Genomic DNA, 20,585 nt, shown 5'->3' with positions numbered 1-20,585 from the left:
GGTTACAGTTCTTAGGAAGCGTTTTCTTAGATCTAGTGTAAATCTGCATTGTACTTCCCAATCACTCCTTTCCATGATCACCAGTACAAACTTCCTCACGATAAATTAAGCAGAACATATCAATACCTTGGGCATGTCTGAAAATAGATTCCAAATCTATAGTTCACTTCTTTGTGGGGAGGCAGAACATGCTGGCATCAGTGCTAGTCCTCTCAATTTGCCATTTTACTCTGTCACAATTCTTTATAGCTGTATGAGCTGGAGCCATATCAGTACAGCCCTTTCAAGGTTCTCTTCTGTTGCATTGTGTCTGGGAATATGTTGTGTGTGCACTTCAACATGAATGTCTCCATTGCTTCTGCAAGTTGGAATTTTGAGATGATGGTACCTGGAATGACGCAGTATCTATCTCCCCTCCCTTAATCGTGTAGTAATGTGAAATCTGAAGTTCTGAGTCAGGTTGTTGAAAGAGCCCAGCATAGGCAGAGTTACTAGGCAGAGCAGAGGGAAGGTAATTTTCCAGGTAGATTAAGTAAAGCGCCCACTTTTGCAAGAAAACCCTGAGTCAATTAAGTAGTCAGGGAGTTTCTGCATTAACATGTATTAATGACTGCTTCAATTTCATAATGTTGATTCCTGCTGGCCCCACCCTTTTCCTTAAATACATTTCCTGTTAAGAAAGTAGTGGCTCTTGCCCCATTGGTCTAAATATGGGGTTTGAAAAGGAGTGTGAGGCAAAATTGGGGTGGTTATGAAACCGATAGCAACATCATTTGAGTCTGAGATCTTCCCTGAGAGTGGTTAATATAATAACCTTTCCTAGTATGTATGGTATAAGGCAAAGCCCTGCTCTCGAGTGCTAGGACCTGGAGTCAAATTCTCCCTGATCTTACCTATGTGACCTGAGGTGCACCTGCCTTTCCCTGAGCTCATCTGCAAAATGAGGAGAGTGGACTAAATGACCTCTGTGGTAACTTCCAACTCTAGCTCTGTGTCCCTACCAGAAGCAACTGGGGCAAACAGAAATCAGAGAGCCAGATCAACTTGATAATGCGGACTTGGGTGGGGTCCACGACACACCCTTTTCACAAAGTGAAAAATGGCTATCATGACTTTATTCTACTTTATTACCTCAACTTCTTTATCAAAATCATAGAAGGTGTTGCTTGCTGTTGATGGAAGGCAAACATCTCTGCCTAAATGTCCTTAGTGATGACCTTGTATGAAGTTTTATAAATGTAAAGTATTATTCCTGAGGGAGCAGAAAAGGTATTTAGATAATGACTCTTCATGAGCCCAAATAAAAATTCCCTGCTTAGTCTCACACAGTTTAAAAAATGTTTTTTTAACTGTAAATTTAATCAAACATTTTGGTTTCCAAAAACAGATGATTACATGTGAAACTGTGAACTTCTGTTGCAGTTTTTATTTTTTGTTTTTTTTAAGGATACTAAGTAGCAGAGTTGATAGAGCACTAGACTTGGAATCAGGAAGATATTCTCATGAGTTCAAATCAGATACTAACTGTATAGTCCTGCACAAACCACTTAACCCTGTTTGCCTCATTTGTAAAATGAGATGAAGGAAATGGCCACTAATCCGGTATCTGCCAAAAAAACTCTAAATGGGTCACAAAGAGTTGGACATGACTGAAGCAATTCAAAAACAATAAAATTACTCTTATTTTGGAAGACTGGGTCCCCTGTTCATCCACGCTGAAAGTATAGCTACTCACAAGTGTGATCCTATTACTGGTGGGCAAAAAAGTTTTAACCTACTGGGTTTTTCTGACTTGGGCCTGGTGGCCTCTCCTTAAGGCAGTCTGGTGGCCCTCCACTCCCAAGTATTCATCATATTTGTGCCCCATAATGCAAACATCCAGTTCCCTTTAGCCACACTAAACTCCAGAATACAAATGAATTACCAGCCTTAAACACTCCCAGTAAAAACCATTACAAGCATGCACTACAATGTCTAGAACTAATGTTCTTTTCTTTCTTGATTTTTTTTTTCAGCATTTCTCATTAACTTAACCTTTTACCAAATAGTTCTCCCATATATCAAATAAGTCATCCTTGTCTCTCTTCTACAGGAACCTTGTATTTTTCTTAGAAAACTTAGGTTTAGGTGAGGTGAACTTTCTCTCTTTTTTTTTTAAATAACTTTTTATTGACAGAACCCATGCCAGGGTAATTTTTTACAACATTATCCCTTACACTCACTTCTGTTCCGATTTTTCCCCTCCCTCCCTCCCTCCACCCCCTCCCCCAAATGGCAAGCAGTCCTATACATGTTAAATAGGTTACAGTACATCCTAGATACAATATATGTGTGCAGACCCAAACAGTTCTCTTATTATACAGAGAGAATTGGATTCAGAAGATATAAATAACCCGGGGAAAAAAACAAAAATGCAAGCAGTTTATATTCATTTCCCAGTGTTCTTTCTTTGGGTGTAGATGCTTCTGTCCATCCTTGATCAATTGAAACTGAGTTAGATCTCTTTGTCGAAGAAATCCACTTCCATCAGAATACATCCTCATACAGTATTGTTGTTGAGGTATATAATGATCTCCTGGTTCTGTTCATTTCACTCAGCATCAGTTCATGTAAGTCTCGCCAGTCCTCTCTGTATTCATCCTGCTGGTCATTTCTTACAGAACAATAATATTCCATAACGTTCATATACCACAATTTACTCAACCATTCTCCAATTGATGGACATCCTTTCATTTTCCAGCTTCTAGCCACTACAAACAGGGCTGCCACAAACATTTTGGCACATACAGGTCCCTTTCCCTTCTTTAGTATCTCTTTGGGGTATAAGCCCAGTAGAAATACTGCTGGATCAAAGGGTATACACAGTTTGATAACTTTTTGAGCATAGTTCCAAATTGCTCTCCAGAACGACTGGATGTGTGGTGAGGTGAACTTTCACCTTATCTTTTCTTAAACTACACCTCCACTCCATTTCCCATCTCCACGCCTTGTAATGATGAGCATTCCCCACTCCTTTACAATTCCCTTTGTGTGTTGCCATACTTCTTGAGTACAGGTATCACTTTGGACAGATTTGTACTCTTATCCATTAGTCCAATGCCTGGTACATAGTGTTTAATAAATGTTTTATCTAAATATACTTTAGAAAAAGTCATTGACCATATTTAAAAATTCATGTTTCTTTCTGCATCTGTAGTCCATAACTTCTTGTTGAAGAAGTGGGATCTATACTTCATTTATCAGTCTTCTGCATCCCTCCTGTGATCACGTCTAAAGTCTTTCAAAATTGTTTTCTTTTAGTATCCAATCTCAGTTCACTTCTCTATCCCTGTCGTAGATCATAAAGCTCCCCTTTGGTGCTGGTTGACTGATGAAGACCCTTGGATAGCATCATATGTACTTCAACCTGACTTCTCCCTAGGATTCACCATCCTATTAGCCTATCAGAAGTGTAGACACTCATTTTTAATAGCAAAAAAAGTTGTAATAGACATACTCCTTCATTCTAGGTATTCAAGCCTCAGAATCATAGAAATGACAAGAAATGGATGAGACCCCAAAGGCTTAGTCAATATATCTGAATGAGAATTCTGTCTTCATTTCCAATAAGTGGTTGTCCAGTGCTTAAAAAGCAAGTGAAGGTCTCTTCACTGAAGGAAAATGCTATTTCTCAAGGCAATTTTATTTTTTTGTTCACTCTGATTGTTTGGGAGGGCTTCCGTAATCAAACTTGCATTTGCTTCTTCAAATGCCACTTACTATATTGCCCTTGTCCTTGCAAAACAAATCTAGTCTCTCTTCTATGTGACTTTGTGCTTAAAGGCAGTTACCATGTTCCCCCTAAACTTCCCTTATCCTGGGGTGTATTTTTCTCTAACCTCTTATTTTTAGATCTTAATTTAAAAAGGTATGGATTTAGAATTGAAAGGTACCTTACAAGTTATTTGGTCTATCCAAATCCCGGATTTCTGATATACGTTCTTCAAGTCCCATTCTTCTTGGAAAAGAATCAAGAAAAAGAATCTGTCAATTTGTCACCATCTTTTCCCCAACTCAAAGTCTGGCTTTCCCATGGTTCTTGCCATCCTCATTTGACCCAATCTTCTTTTAAAATTTTCTTTTGTATTGTCAACTTAATGAGCACAAACATTTAAAGTTACCAAAAAAGAAAAAAAAAAACTAAAAACTGCTCACAAGACTTTATAAGAAACAATTTGTTACAGTTTTTAAAAGATATGTATAAAGTATAACAATGTAGCAACAAAAATACTCTATTTGCTTCCCCTTTACACTTTTTGCTTTCAGTGTTTTTAAAAATGTAGTCTTTTTTAGGTCCTTTGTTATTCAATAATCCACCTTCCTCCACCAAGCTTTCCCCTTGTAACAAATTTGTATAGTCAAATAAGAGAAATCAACATATTGGTCAGCTCTGATAATACAGACCTCATTCTGCACCTCTGGCCCATCACTTCTCTGCCAAAAGGTCATTATCAGTCATTTGAAGGAGTGCTTCACCCATCCTTCCTCCCAGTCCCTCTGTCTCTTTCCCTGGTTTCTAAGTCACTGGAGAAGAAGCTGAGGGAGGTGAGGAGGGGGGGAGAAGAAACAGTCTCAGGAAGGTCAATTTAGTCCACTACTCCCTCTCCCCATCCAGACCTGACTCATTCTCACCTGCCCACGAGCCACAAGCTGCAACCGCCCGAACCTCTAAAAGGACTGCCCTGGGCCGCAAGCTTCAGCTCCACGGCTTTGCAGAATCCTAGAATCCGAAGCTTCGGGGGAAGGGGCGGGCAAAGCTTGGGCTGAGGGGCGAGAGGTTCGCAGTTCTTAGAAGCTTGTCAGGCTACTAAAGAAAGACTAGCTTTCCCCACGGGAAGAAGAATTGAGCCCGAGCTGCCCCACTAACCCTAGGCCGACGAGAAGAGACCAACCTGAGCAATGAGGGTCCCAGAGCAGCCCCCGCCTCACTCCCCCCAACCCCTCCTCCAGTCTCCCCTTCTTCCGACCCGCCCTAAGGCCGGGGCCACGTGAAACGGCGGGAGGAGGAAGCGACAAAATCAGGAACTGGACAGAGAGGCAGCGGGGGCTGGGGCCGGAGTGGGGGCAGCGCGACCGCCGCCAGGAGCAGCTCCCAGCGCCGGTAACCCCCCCAGCCGCGCAGCCGCGGCGCCGTAGCATCGTAGCTGGTCCCCGGGGATGAGAGCAGGCTCGGCCGCGGGGAGGGTGCGGGAGAGGACTCGAGGAGCGGGAGCCGGGGAAAGTGGAGAGCTGCAGGCTGCGAGGATCCCCAGGCGGGGGGCACGGCGGGGAAGAGAAGAGGAAGGAGAATTTTAGAAGGGTCTTGAGGAGCCCAAGCGAGACTGGGAGGGATTGCGGAGGAAATCAGGGGTGAGTATCCCAAAGATCCCGAGCTAGGACGAGGAAGCATGGTGGTGATCCCTGTAGGTCAGAGATCGGGCAATTCTAAAAGAATGGAGAAAATTGGGGACGGCCGGAGGCAAAGCTGCCCGGCTAGGTGAACGAGGCACCATTCACCTTAGCTAAATAAACTAGCTCCCCACTGGCCCTCGAGGTCTAGGGACCGCGACCTTCAGTGACAACGGTATGAAAAGAATGTGATCAAGCCACCTGTAAATTCAGGATCCTCTCTCGGTATCGGAAACGCCCCCTATGAATTTTAAGGAGGCGGCGAGTTGGTTTCCTACTCTCCTGGGGCGGGTTGGGGGGAGGAGGAATAGGAAACACTGGAAATTTGGGATGGGGGGGAGGAAGAGACACAAAGTCCTGACCTGGGGCGGGCAGTACCAATAAAAGGAACCGGAGGGCTTAAACCGCAAGTTCCTGTTCCTCTTTCTGGTCATACTTGGCTCTGTGAGGATTGTAACAGTGAGTCGTTCTTGGCACATCCTGGATCTCCTTTTTCTAAACCTTAAAGAAGGGACCCAGAGAAGATCTTAGAACCCCACCCCCAATTTACTAAATGAAATGACATCTTATTTTGCTTAGTCGAAATTGAGTGTCTCAAGGGATCTTTCCTTTGTAGGCCTCCAGGGCAGCCATATCTTAATGCGTACCCCCACAATCCTACCCCCAAGAATCTGCTTGGTTGGATCCCCCCCATCTCTGCCCAGCTTCTTTGTGCTCAAGAACTCTTTCCCAACCCATGCCTTGATTCGTACTGGAAACGACAACATATCTTTGCTTCCAGGACAACATTATGGGCTTCTCCTCTGAATTATGTAGCCCTCAGGGGCATGGAGCACTGCAAAGGTTGCAGGAAGCTGAGCTACGACTCTTGGAGGGCATGAGGAAATGGATGGCACAGAGAGTAAAAAGTGACCGGGAGTATGCAGGGCTGCTACACCACATGTCTGTACAGGAAGGGGGCAGCCAGGGCCGAAACCTTGACCATGTCAGCCAGATCAATCAGGTGGGCTCCTATTTTCTGTGCCTGTTCCCTACGTCATTTCCTTCACTGGTGTTCTTATCACTTTCTCTCATCATAACAAGTGCTCTTGATCAGTGTTTTTACTCTTTTATAACATCTTTTGATTTCACTTTATCTTAAAAAAGAGTCGAATGAGTCTCACAAAGTTATTTCAATGTCCTAAGTGGTGGAGCACATCAAAGCTCTGTGAGACCAAACAGATTGGCACTATAATGCCAGCCTGGCAACACCAATGTGAGCAATTAGATTTTGCCACCATCCTTCTTTCTCTTTACTCACATATATTACCCTCACATATATTTCTTCACATTTATTATTATATATTTTTGACAATGCTTTAAAAAAGCTATCTAGATTAGTTGTTATTAGCAATTATTACTCCAAACTGCTTCTCTGCTTTCTCCAAGTAAGCTGCCCTCAACTCCCCTAGTATCGTCTACCTTGGCTTTTCCAATTTGTAGTCCTGGGCAGAAATAACTCGTCAGACTGAAAACCTAAGCCGGCTTCTTAGACAGCATGCGGAAGATCTGAATTCAGGACCCCTGAGCAAACTGAGCATCCTGATCCGTGAACGGCAGCAACTCCGGAAAAGCTACAGTGAACAATGGCAGCAGCTCCAACAAGACCTCACTAAGGTGCCATTTCCCCTTCTCCCTCTAGCCCAAGCTGCCATCTTTTTGATACCTCCCAAAAAGCAAAGAGTAAATCTGGGGAGGAAGACTTCAGGAAGGGATTGTTGCTGGAGATGCCTTTCTCTAGACTGCTTGGGTAGAATAAAAGGTTTGGTGGTAAGTGGTGGTTTATGAAAGGTTCAGGGAATCTGCCCATTCATCTCATTCTTTTCCAGAGGTTTTTCTAAGAATTTCTTGGTTCAAAACTGAAAGAAATGTTTCTTAGTCATAACCTGTTCTCATTCCTTTTCTAAAATTGTCTAGTCTGGTTACTCTAACCACTTTCCTTTTCAAAAAGTATTTCTCTTTTGTTCCTCTTTTTTGTTAATTTTCCTTTAAGGGACTGCCTGTACTATACTTGCAGTTTTCTTCATCATTTTGCCCAAGCCTATCTTTTATTCCTACTCTGCTCCCACCTCCAGTTGTCCACATTGACCTGAAAACAATTCTTTTTCTTGTATGACCAGTTCCCTTCCTGCAAAAAGCTGGTGACACCCAATCCCTCCTAGGAATGAATCATGGATTAGGGGACTCTCCCTATCCCCCAGATGAAAAAATAATCCAGTGGATGGTCAGAAGTTTAAGGGAAAATATTGAAGGAAAGAAGAGAAGATTGGTTGATCTTTCCAAGATCCAAGATCCAACTTCTTTAAAGTTGATGATGTTCCTTCCTTTCCAAAATTTATCCTCAAACTCCACCCCTACTTCTCTAGAGATTTCTCTAGGTAACTACTACCCATCTAGTCTGGACTGAGCACTTTCAAAATCAATGGCACTAACTTGGCCCCTCACTTTCATATGCTAAGAATGTGTTTCCACTTCCCCAGGGTCCTCTCTTCCTGCCTAATTTATCCAACTCCCAGACTTCATGGCCTTGCCTTACTCAGATTCCAGTATCCAAATAACCAAGGAATTCTCTAGTTTTTTAGTTGGAAATGGTGACACCTTGTGGTCAAGATTTGATCTACAGTTTCTCATTTGTTTTGGGATGGACAGAACTCAAAAATTAGAAGATTTTTCATTTTAGAGGTGAAAGAGATCTTAATAAAGGTAGTGTGTTGATCTGGGAGTTAGGAAGAGCTGAAATATTCCACTTCTGACACTAACTTTGACTTTGGGAAGTTATTGTGTGACCTCTAAGTACTTTTTTGCAATTTCCTTACTAAGTTACAGACTTATTAAAAGAAATGCCCACATCTGGAATTCTCCATGATGACAAAAATCACAGGCTCTTCTAAAAGGAATGTTATGTATTCCAAATTCCATTATTCAAGCATGACATTCTTATATGGCTTCATCCACCTATTAGAAAGCTAAGACCTAGAGGACTTAGAGCAACTTGTCCAAGCTAAAATGAGAACCTTGTCTCCTGAGCCTGGTCTCAGTGCTCTATCAGAGTAATACATTACGTTTCTGAAGAGCCAAAAAATTTATACCTTCTATGTTTTCTTTCACAACTTGACTTTTAAGGAAATTTTTTATATAGCTTCACATGTGTTTTCTTAATTATGAATGGGGGTAAGGGGAGAGATTAGAACTCAAAAGTCTTAAAAACAAATGTAAACAAAGTTTTGAATGTAACTGGAGAAAATATTAAATAAATAAAATAAATTGAAATATAAATTTTTTTTAAAATTAGATCTTTTTGTTCAAAATAACCTCCCAGACCTTGAGAAAACTAGTAACCTCTTTTACATTGTTGTAGAGCCAGAGCATACAGAAAGAAAATTGTTTATTTTAATCCACTTTTCTTTAACCTTTGAATGGTTTTTGTTGATATAGATTGTTTTTCTATCACTTATTGAGTCATTTTTTCATTTATGTCCAAATTTTCATGAACCTATTTGGGGTTTTCTTGGCAAAGATACTAGAATCATTTGTCATTTCCTTCTCCAACTCTTTTTATACATGAGGAAAATGAGGCAAACAGTTAAGTAACTTGCTCAGGGTCACCCAGCTAACAAATGTTTGAGGTCAGATTTGAACTCAAGTTTTCCTGACTCTAGGCCTGACCCTCTATCCCTTGGACCACCTAGCTGCCTTTGTAATATTACCATTTCTGAATAGAGTGTTGTTTAACTTTTCAGTACCACTATACTAGAGTCATATTACTTCTAGGGATTCTGTCTTCTCCTTCCTAACAGAGGCAACCCTACCCCAAAGCATCCCCTGGTTTAGGGACTTAGAACAGATACTAACTATTTTCCCTTATTCTATCAGACACACAACCTAGATATTGAAAAGCTGAAAAGTCAGTATCGGGTGCTGGCACGTGACAGCGCTCACGCCAAACGCAAATACCAGGAAGCAAGCAAAGGTAGGTAACATCACTGGTTAATAATACCTTCTCCAGGGGCCTCTATCTAGAAGGAAGGGCTATGTCCAAGGTCAAACCTAGGGGAACAATGGGACTTCTTTCCTAAAGAAAGGAAGCCAAACTGAAAAGAACCCAATTCCTACCCATACAAATGCCTCATTAGTCTCTGAGCTTAATATGAGCTGAGGTATGCCAATTGTTTATTGAGGATAAGAACCATGTCCTAACTTTGGGGCATCCTCATTGACCCCCATCGATACTCAGGCAGTGTGATTGGCTAATAGATATGGTGACAGAAAGTCTAGGCTTGGAATTGATAAAATATTTTATATACCAAGTACATTCCTCAATAGCTTCTCATCTAGAAAAACTGTTGAGGAGGGAGCTTCTGGACCAAATTTTCCCTTTCCTCCTTCCCCTTAGAAACTCATTTGCTCTAGAAAAGTCCTATGTATATAGTCTTGGAGGAGGGGAATAAGCCCATCCCTAGGTCATCCCTGATCTAGAGAAGCTCTGAAAGACGGGGATAATTCCTAGGTAGCCCTGGAGGAATCAGGGTCATCCTGGAGAGTGGGTTGCTGTGCATCTTACTGATTTCTCTTTAGTACTGGGAAGGATCTAATCCATTCTGCCTATGCCGTGGGTCCCTTCTCCCTACAGATAAAGACCGTGACAAGGCTAAGGATAAATATGTTCGGAGCCTCTGGAAGCTCTACGCTCATCACAATCGCTATGTGCTGGGCATCCGGGCCGCCCAGCTACACCATCAGCACCACCACCAGCTGCTGCTGCCTGGCCTGCTACAGTCCCTGCAGGACCTGCATCAGGAGATGGCCCTAATCCTGTAAAGACCTTCCCACTTGACCTCTGTCGCTCCCCGAATCCTTTTCCTCACCTCCCACATTGTCCTCTGCATCCCCCAGAAATCCAGACTGGTTTATCCTATCACACTTTCTGACAGCACAATATAATCAAAAGAGATCTGAGTTCAAACCTGAACTCTGCTGTCTGTGAAATCTTGGTCAAGTCATCTTACTTCCCTGAGCCTCGTTTACTTCATTTGTAAAATGGAGGGATTAGCTTTCAATCTATGATCCTATGATTCTCCCTTCCCAACATCAAGACTCTACATTCTGAGCCATTGACCAGTCTCTTTGAGGAGAAATTAAAAGGGGCAGGGTTGCAGGAGGTAGCACCAAGGACTGGGCAGGGGAAGGGAAGAGAGACAAATATTTTCCCAACAATTGTTGTGTGCCAGGCACTGGGGTAAGTGCTTTACAGATCTTACGACAGCTGGTGGTGTTGTTAACCCTCTTTTAAAGTTGAGGAAGCTGAGACAGACAGGGGAAGGGACTTACTCAGTCACACAGCCGGTAAGCCTCTGAGGGCCTGGCACTGCATCCACTGCATCACCACCTCCTTCTGCATCTAGGGTATATTAGGCCCTGGACCTGGCAGGGAGCCCCGAATGAGGTGGGGGTGGATTTGGGGGGTAGAAAGCTCCCTTCCTCCTGTGAGAGAGTCTCCTACAGCTCTCTGTGCTTCGGGTGGGGGTGGCAAACAGGAGAGAGATTCTACAGGAATACATTGAGATCAGCAGCCTGGTTCAGGAGGAAGTGGTGACCATCCATCAGGAGATTGCAGCTGCTGCAGCCTGCATCAATCCCTACACTGAGTATGAAGGCTTTCTTCAGCAGTATGGGTAAGCTCCCAAGGAGTTCACTTACCTTCTCCCCGTCCCCACCAAGTACCACAGCCTCTTTATTGAGTACTTTCTCCTCGCCCAGGGCAGGAATCACCCTTGAACTCTGATCCCTATGGTACTACCCGCTCCTCCACAGATCACCACCGAACACCCCTCCCTGTGTGACCTTTGATGACACTCTGTTGGAGGAAGGGGAACAGCTGGAACCCGGGGAGCTGCAGTTGAATGAACTGACGATAGAAAGTGTACAGCACGCGTATGTGTGGGAACGCGGCCCGTGTGTGAGGCAACGGGGGTGGGCAGCTGGAGACTTCTAATCACCCGAGATGCAGCATGGGGGCTGAGGATTGGGGTCCTTGGGAGGGGGTGGTAGTAACAAGTAAGATTGTGAGCAACTTTACTGGAAACTGCTCGTTCCTTGGAGGAGGGAAGGGATGGGTCCGGCCCTGACGCGTGTTTTGGGGACCATAGCCTGACTTCCGTGAATGAGGAGATGACCACGGCCACAGAGATGGTGATGACCAGGCAGCAGGTGGTCACCCAGATGCAGAGGGAGATTCAGAGGGAAGAAGAAAGCATTCACCCAAGAGAGAGGTGAGACTGAAAGAACAGAGTGAAAGGAGGATCTGGAGGAGAGACATAGTTCGGAGGAAAAAAGAGGGAAGGGGAAGAATGGGTGGATCTTCTCTATCAGGCCATCTGGTCTACCCCACAGAGTACAGCTCCTTGGGAAGCGCCAAGCCCTACAGGAGGCACTCCAGGATTTCCAGATGGCCCTGTGCAGCCAAGCAAAACTGAAAGCTCAGCAGGAGCTGCTTCAGAGCAAGCTGGAGCAGCTGGGCCCCGGGGAGCCGCCCCCTGTCCTCGTGCTCCAGGATGACCAGCACTCCACCTCCTCCACAGTACGCCGCTTCTCCTGCCTCACGTTGTGACCCCTGGCCCGAGAGAACGCCCCCCTCACTCATTTCTGCTTCTCTCAACATTCGTAGATTCTTATTAGGCTTCTTCCTCTTTCTTGAAAACTCAGCCATGGTTTGAAATCTATCTTTGATCACAGGAACAGGAGCGTGAGGGTGGAAGGACCCCCACCTTGGAAATCCTGAAGAACCATATCTCAGGAATCTTCCGTCCTAAGTTCTCAGTAAGTAGGTCCAAACCCATTCACTCTATATTCCTCCCACTTGATTTTCCTCCTTTTCTCCATGATTGTGTCAAGCAGGGTGGTCTGGGCCTTCACTTTTGGGGGGGAAAGTAGCTGTTTTTCCTTTGATGGGTTAACCAGCTATCTCCCATGAATTCAAAGCCACAATGTTCACCATCCGTCTCCCACAGCTCCCTTCCCGCAACTTTGATGACAACCTCAGTATATCTCCACCCACACTTTGATTTTGATTATGCATTAGCCCCTTACTCTTAAGAATGTGGCTCAGTCAAGCAAGCATTTATTGAACCTAACATATGCAGTGGTGGAAACCATGGGTTATCAAAGATGAGTTGGATATGTTCCATGCCCTTGAGAACTAACAATGGGGGACACATCCATAAATAGCTGCAACCCAATCCAGTATTTGAGTAAGTGCCATAAGAGAACTGTTTCAGGAATTTTGAACAGAAGTAAATCATATCTCACTGAGAGTATAGTAGAAGATTAAGGATCTGGCACCTTGAAGGATAAATAGGATTTTTATTTTTTTGACAAGTAGGATTTAAAAAAAAATTATTGTTGCCTTTTGTTTTTATATCATCATTATTTCCCCTTAACACTTCGCCCCCACACTAAACCCTTCTTTGCCGCAGAGAATGGGTGGAATTTTGACAGGAGGGATGGGGGTGGAGGGAGGAGCATTCTAAGTGGAGGGAATAGAAAGAAGCAGGGTATGGATGTGGTAAAGGTGTGGAACATGTTCCGGGAACAGCAGGTATCCTGCTTTGGCTACCACAAAGGGAACATTTGCTAAGTAGTGAGAGAAGATCAGAGATAGAAGAGCCATATGGTAAAGAGCTCTGAATGTCAAACTAAGAAATTTATACTTAATTTGGTAAGCTATGTAGGACTCTATCGAAGGGCATTGGGAGGAGGACATGTAGAGTAGGGGAAGGGCAGTTACATAATCCAAGCTGTTCTTTTGGCAATATAAATTCAGTAATTCATGAGAGGGTGAAAAATTGGAGTTGGTGAGATAGATAGGAAGTTATTACAATAGTCTAGGGAAAAATAATGAGAATCTGAATCAAGGAGGAAGCAATGGACAGTGTTCCATGTGTTTATCTGGGTTGTTCCCCTCTTCTTTTTCTCCCTGCCTACTCTCTCTACACCCTCCCCCCCAGCTCCCTCCACCATTACAACTCATCCCAGATATACAGAAGCCTCTACAGGACCAGGTGTGGTATCATGGTGCCATTCCACGAACAGAAGTGCAAGAGTTACTAGTGAATTCTGGGGATTTTCTTGTGCGAGAAAGCCAGGGAAAACAAGAATATGTGCTATCCGTGATGTGGGACGGGCAGCCTCGGCATTTCATCATCCAGTCTTCAGATGTGAGTTCAAGGGGAGCCTTATGAAGGATATATATTTGCCTAAGCCCCAGGGAACACTGTATCAGACACTCTTTAAATTAGAAAAATAAATCATAGGAGCAAAAAAGGGCATTGGATCTTAGAGTCACAGCATTCTGGGCTATGAAGAATCTGGAAATTATCCAATCTAGCTATTCAGTTTACACAAAAGGAAACTGAGGCTTAGAGAGCTTAAATGACCATCAAATGTCATACTTCTAATTAATAACAAAACTGGAAGTAGATAGAGCCGTTTCCTACCCTAAAAAACCATTGTTCTTTTCACTAAACTATGCTGTATCTTCATCTGGGAGTACAGAGAGACCATATTTGTATATTAGTGATATGCTAAGTAGAACCAAGTAAATATGATAAGGATTTGATCTATTGCTTACAAGACATATGCCTTAACAACTAAGCCAAGAAGACCACACTCCCTTTTATCAGGGCAAAGTTGTTCCCATAGACCTGGCCAGCCCCAGATCAGGCAGCTTCTTCCTGTAGGAGCTAGACCTCTCTCATCATCTAGGAGTGCTGATTTCCCACTATGATTCACTTCACAGAACCTCTACCGGCTAGAAGGGGATGGATTCCCCAGCATCCCCTTGCTCATTGACCACTTACTCCGTTCCCAGCAGCCCCTCACCAAAAAAAGTGGGATCAGTCTCAACAAGGCAATCCCCAAGGTAATTTTCTCAAGTCAAGCCTCTCAATTTCCTCCCCCATCCTCTGGCAAATTGTTCCTTCTGCCCTCACCCTGATGGTACCGTTCCCCTTTTTTACCCAGTACCCTGATCCTTATCCAAGGGAGGTTTTTTTTTTTCTTTTCCTAGAATATGAAGGGCAGAGGAGGGAGGGAGAGAGGGAAGCAAAGATTTTCAATAATTTTTAGCTCACAAAGTAGGTAAAGACCTCTCCAACAGACTTGGTTGACCCAAAACTCATGCAGTCCTCCCTTAGAGCCCAACAACCATCTTTTTTTGAATATTCTCAAATCCAATCCTTTCCCAGGACAAGTGGGCTCTGAACCATGAAGACCTGGTATTGGGTGAAAGAATTGGACGGGTAAGTGTCAGCACTATGCCAACTTACATTCTCTATCTGAGTTACATTTCCCTCCTAATTGATTGCTCCTGCCTCATTCTTCCATATCCATCTTCTCTTTTTCCTAACTCCTAAATTATATACATGAAATAGCCTCCTTCTTTTCTTCTAGTTGTCTCCCATTAAGGTACATTTTCTAGGAAGCTTTGTTTGATTGCAAATTAGTCACCAACTTTTAGCTTGATCCAGATATTTTGGATACTGGCAACCCCCAATTATTAGACAGCTTGTAGATCACTTTAAAGATGGCTTCCCTATGACACACACTTCAATTTGTGTGGAACCTACTTTTAGAGCTTGAAAGGAACTCACAATCCCTCCAGACTACCCCCTTGGTTTTACAGATTGGGAAACTGAAGTTCAGGAAGGCTAAATAATTTGTCATTCTCAGTTAGTATGTATTCAAAGTGTTTTTTTAGAATTTAGAATTTTTACTTTTTAAAGCTTTTTAATATCTTTTTTTAAAATTTTGAGTTCATAATTCTCTTCCTCCCTCTAGCCCTTTCCCCACCTATTAAGAAAGCAAGCAATATGATATCCTTTATACACATGAAGTTTTTTTTAAATAACTTTTTATTGATAGAACTCATGCCAGGGTAATTTTTTACAACATTATCCCTTGTATTCACTTCTGTTCCGATTTTTCCCCTCCCTCCCTCCACCCCCTCCCCCAGATGGCAAGCAGTCCTTATGTTGAATAGGTTACAGTATATCCTGGATACAATATACGTGTGCAGAACCGAACAGTTCTCTTGTTGCACAGGGAGAATTGGATTCAGAAGGTAGAAATAATCCGGGAAGAAAAACAAAAATGCAAACAGTTTATATTCATCTCCCAGTGTTCTTTTTTTGGGTGTAGCTGCTTCTGCCCATCTTTGATCAATTGAAATTGAATGAGCTCTCTTTATCGAAGAGATCCACTTCCTTCAGAATACATCCTCAAACAGTATCATTGTTGAGGTATATAATGATCTCCTGGTTCTGCTCATTTCACTCAGCATCAGTTCATGTAAGTCTCACCAGTCCTCTCTGTATTCATCCTGCTGGTCATTTCTTACAGAACAATAATATTCCATAACATTCATATACCACAATTTACTCAGCCATTCTCCACTTGATGGGTATCCCCTCAATTTCCAATTCTGTGCTGTCACAAAAAGAACTGCTGTAAACATTTTTTTTTTATATCTTTAGGCATAGTTCCAAATTGTTCTCCAGAATGTTGAACTAGTTCACAACTCCAATTACAGTACATCAGCGTCCCTATTCTTTCACATATCTTTTAGTATTTGTCATTTTCTTTTTATTTGGTATTAGCCAATCTGGTAAGTATAAGATGCTAACAAGATATGTAGTTTTAACACTGGCTCAGAAACATGATTAGGAGAGTAAATCTGCGAAAAAATGTAGCCAAATGGAATATTATTTTGTCATTTCTCTTAATTACCATAGAAAACAGGAGTGTATTTTCTTTTTTTTTATTGTAACTTTTTATTGACAGAACCTTTTTTTTTTTTTAGAGTGTATTTTCTTATTACATATGTACTTGTGTTTTTTTCCCCAACTTCATTTTAACTCTTTGAAAAACATTGGGTTTGAGCTGCCTTTTGGCCAGAGTATTTGCAGAAGGAAGAAGAGTCGGCTGGTATAATGCTGTGGTTGCAAGAGAAAAGGGAAGAAAACAAGAGTGACTAACTAGTGAAAGCTAGTCTGAATCTAAGGTTGTTTCAGGGGAACTTTGGAGAAGTGTTTAGCGGCCGTCTTCGAGCTGACAACACTCTGGTGGCAGTAAAATCCTGTCGAGAAACTCTCCCACCTGATCTCAAGGCCAAGTTTCTGCAGGAAGCAAGGTAAGGAGGAGGAGTATCATCGTCAAGCTCTAGTCTGCCCTAGCTCATTTTCAAGCTAATGCCCTCTTCAGTTTACTTGTGCAAGCACCTACATCGTACACTCGGCAGAAATAGGAAGTTTAGGCAACACATAGTCCCCAGCCTCTTGGTTCATATCACAGGGAGGTCCTGACAGAGCCTAGAAAAGAAAGTTGAATCCCTCCATAAATTTTGGAAATTGTGTTCATCAACATGCGAAGGTTGAACACTTTATTCATTGCTCTTACCCATTATTATTATTATTATTATTTTGCTGAGACAATTGGGGTTAAGTGACTTGCCCTGGGTCACACAGCCAGGAAGTGTTAAGTGTCTGAGGTTACATTTGAACTCAGGTCCTGGTGCTTCCGGGCTGGTGAGTGCCCACTGCAACATCCAGCTGCCCCTCCATTATTTGTTACAAGTATGAAAGCTTCACTATGGTATCTCTCACTTGATAAAACAAAATAAGTTCCCCCATGCCCCTGAGAGCCGAGTTCATTAACAATATGCACATTTATAAAAAGTAATATTAAAAAGGGTCTCCAGAAACGTCCTCTGTGGTGGGCCCTGGGCAGCCACCTGCGTTGCCCACCACTAGTGATCGGCTGTACCGACCACCACTCGCCACCTCCCGCTGCCAAGGAAGCGAGGACGCAGAAGGGTTTCGGTGGAAGTAGGGCTATAAATGCGACCCTGGTGATTCCTCCACAGGATCTTGAAGCAGTACAGTCACCCCAACATTGTGCGCCTCATTGGTGTCTGCACCCAAAAACAGCCCATCTACATCGTCATGGAGCTGGTGCAAGGTGAGAGTCGCGGGTGAGAGCAGGTGGAGCTGCCTTCTTCACAACTGATAGCTTCTCTCTCTCAGTCCAAGGCTTCTGAAAGTGCCTTAGCCGCAAGAGGGTCCAGTGATATTTTTTGAAGGCTTAACAAAGATGAATGAGAAGTATTGAGAGGAAACAACAATCGCAATAATAGTGTGCTTACCTAGCACTTTGTTGTTTAGAGAGTGCTTCCCTCACCACAATCCAGCACAAGTATCATCCTCCATCTCGCAGATGAGGAAAATGAATTAACAATGGAACGTAGCAACTACCGTAGATGAGGCACGGTGCTAAGTGCTTTACAATTATTATCTCGCTGGATCCTCACAACGGGCCTAGGAGGTAATTCTATTATTATTCCCATTTTACAGATGAGGCTAACAGAGTTGGAGTGGCTTGCCTGGGTCACACAGCTAATCATCTGAAGGTTTTGAACTTAGGTCCTCTTCACTCCAGGGCCAGAGCTACATTACCTAGACTTGCCAGTAGTCACATAGTTAGGGATAATAATGGCTATTCATCCTTATCCAAGGCTGCATCTGGCACATTTTGTTCAGCGTGTCCGGCTCGTTGTGCCCCGTGGACCACAGCCCCCAGACATTGCCTTTCTGCCCTCCCCACTGTCGGTGAGATTTCTCAGCAGAGACCCCGAGTCTCTGCCATTTTCTTCCCCAGTGGCTCACATTTTGTCAGCACTCGCCACTGTGGCCTGTCCGTCCTGGGTGTGGCGGAGGCTCACGAGTTATGCAAGGCCCTCGGCAGTGAGGAGGCCGGGATCCAAAGGTGGGCAGGCACTGAGCTGCGCTTGGTCCTCCTCACTGATTGATGTAGCACTCTGAGGTTTTTAGAAGCACTTTACATAAATTATCTCATTCCATAAAGGCACGAAAGGCATAACTTAAATGCAGGCGTCTGACTGGTGATTTTCCCTGTAACGAAATAGCCCCAATTCTTTGTGTTCCCTTTCCCTCCTCCCCAGGTGGGGACTTCCTGACCTTTCTTCGGACAGAGGGTGCCCGGCTTCGGGTTAAGCTGTTGCTGCAGATGGTGGGAGACGCGGCCGCTGGCATGGAATACTTGGAGAGCAAGCACTGCATCCACCGGTGAGCGTTCAGAGGACATTGTACCCCTCATCAGGGCGATGGGGGTTGCCACCCCGCTCCTTTACTGAGGTTCGGGGGCCATCAGGGTTCGGGACTGGGAGATCTTACGGATCGAGTTCCCTGTGCTCCTGCCTCCCCCAGGGACTTGGCTGCTCGAAATTGCTTGGTAACAGAGAAGAATGTGCTGAAGATCAGTGATTTCGGAATGTCTAGGGAGGGGGCAGATGGAATCTATGCGGCCTCGGGGGGTCTCAGACAAGTCCCTGTCAAATGGACGGCGCCTGAAGCTCTAAACTACGGTACCAGTTCCTTTCCTTGTTCCCACTGGCCCTACCCGGCACTGGTCCCCAAGCAGGGCTAAGACAGGCTGTCCTTTTCAATGGGGCTTTCTGAACCTGGAAGTGGGTCTCCAGCGTACCTTGTATTGTGGAGTTGGTCAGTTTATAGCTAACATTCCTGCTTGCGTCCAGCCCCCAGCTCCCCCCTTATTGCCTCTTCCCTTTCTGCAACTAGCCTGGCCCAACTTAGAGACCCTCATCTACCTTCCGCTACCCACCCAGGTGAAAGCTGTGCTCCCAGCCATGGCCCTGGGCTATGGGGCTCTTCTTGTCTCTCTGGCTTGGTCAGAAAGCCAAGAACTAGCTCCTGGGTTTTTCTTTCCTCCCACTTTGGTCTGCTCACAGGGCGCTACTCCTCTGAGAGTGATGTATGGAGCTTCGGAATCTTGCTTTGGGAGACCTTCAGTCTGGGAGCATCTCCCTACTCCAACCTCAGCAACCAGCAAACTCGCGAGCTTGTAGAAAAAGGTAAGGGGGAGAGACTTCCCTCAGCAGCTGTAAATTTCCAGGAACCAGGGTGGTTTTGTGGCCACTTCTCCTCAATAGCTAGCTTTAATTTAGCACTTTATGGGTGTTATCTCAGTCAGTTTTCATGGTAACTCTATGAGATAGGAATCATTGTTATCCCTAATTTACAGATAAGGAAACTGAGGCTGAGAGTTGTTAAGTGACTTCCCAGGGTTATGCAACTAGTAAGTGTCTGAGGTAGGATTAGAACTCAGGCCTTGACAGCTAGATTCTTACTGCTCCCTAAGACACTTCACTTGGGCAAAAATTCAAAGGATTTAAGACTGGAAGGAACTTTAGCAATAATCTAGGCCAAATTTTTTTTTTAACTTGGAGTCCACAGGATCTGTGAATAGATTTCAAAGAGATACATGAACTTGGATAGAAAAAAAAAATTACATCTTTATTTAATATAATTGGTTTCCTTTGTAATACTATAAATTTTATTTTATACATTTAACAACAACTAACATTTATATAGCACTTAACGATTGCAATGCACTTTATATGGTGTATTTTATGCCTTTAAAAGTATTATTCTAAGAAAAGGTTCTAAGACATTTCACCAGAACGTCTGATCTAATTGAACCAAAGATGATAGATATTATATTAGGAAATAAGAGTTGCTTGGAAAACATGATTATTACTGGGCTCTCCTACTCTCTTCTTATTCACCTGTTCCTATTACCCCCAGGTGGGCGCCTGCCCTGCCCAGATCTGTGCCCAGATGCTGTGTTCCGGTTGATGGAACAATGCTGGGCCTACGATCCAGGCCAGCGACCCAACTTCAGTGCCATCCACCAGGAACTACAGGCGATCCGGAAACGACATAGGTGATACCAAGAGCAGGGACCCCCATTTCTGCCCCCTGTCCCCAAGGACACGACCCTGATTGAGGGAGCATGATCTGCCTTAGCCTCCGCTTTTTCAGAGCCCCAGGACTGGGGAATCTGACAGGTGCCAGCAGAAGCCCTTCGTCTCCTAAGCTGGAGCCAACCATTCCCTCTAGACCCACAGTTCTCACTGCCAAAATCAGTTCAGGGACATGTTTCTGTACTGGGTCTGTTCTGTACCCTCCTGTGCTCCTAGGGTACAAGCTGCTTCCTTCTGTGAGAAATAATAAAGCTACTTTTCCTGA

At 43.9% G+C, this 20,585-nt stretch overlaps 1 protein-coding gene across 2 annotated transcripts; it reads left to right on the top strand.

Annotated features, from left to right (window-relative positions):
* Positions 1 to 5,056: 5,056 nt before the first annotated feature.
* On the top strand, positions 5,057 to 20,585 carry FES (FES proto-oncogene, tyrosine kinase). Of its 2 annotated transcripts, none has more exons than XM_051981133.1 (19): positions 5,057 to 5,140; positions 6,209 to 6,430; positions 6,910 to 7,083; positions 9,340 to 9,436; positions 10,097 to 10,280; positions 11,001 to 11,138; positions 11,278 to 11,397; positions 11,613 to 11,735; positions 11,857 to 12,043; positions 12,199 to 12,282; positions 13,470 to 13,679; positions 14,261 to 14,383; positions 14,709 to 14,762; positions 16,533 to 16,651; positions 17,384 to 17,478; positions 18,479 to 18,602; positions 18,744 to 18,901; positions 19,286 to 19,408; positions 20,142 to 20,585. In XM_051981133.1, exons 2-19 carry the CDS (start codon positions 6,218 to 6,220, stop codon positions 20,282 to 20,284), a joined length of 2,469 nt encoding a protein of 822 aa, XP_051837093.1. In that variant the 5' UTR covers positions 5,057 to 5,140; positions 6,209 to 6,217; the 3' UTR covers positions 20,285 to 20,585. The 2 variants fall into 2 exon arrangements, with proteins under 2 accessions (XP_051837093.1, XP_051837092.1); XM_051981132.1 differs by having other exon boundaries at positions 5,075 to 5,388.

The sequence above is a fragment of the Antechinus flavipes genome, chromosome 2, assembly GCF_016432865.1.
Source record: "Antechinus flavipes isolate AdamAnt ecotype Samford, QLD, Australia chromosome 2, AdamAnt_v2, whole genome shotgun sequence".
NCBI lineage: Eukaryota > Metazoa > Chordata > Mammalia > Dasyuromorphia > Dasyuridae > Antechinus > Antechinus flavipes.
The sequence above is the reverse complement of the archived record's forward strand: the minus strand, read 5'-3'. Positions and strand labels throughout refer to the sequence as shown.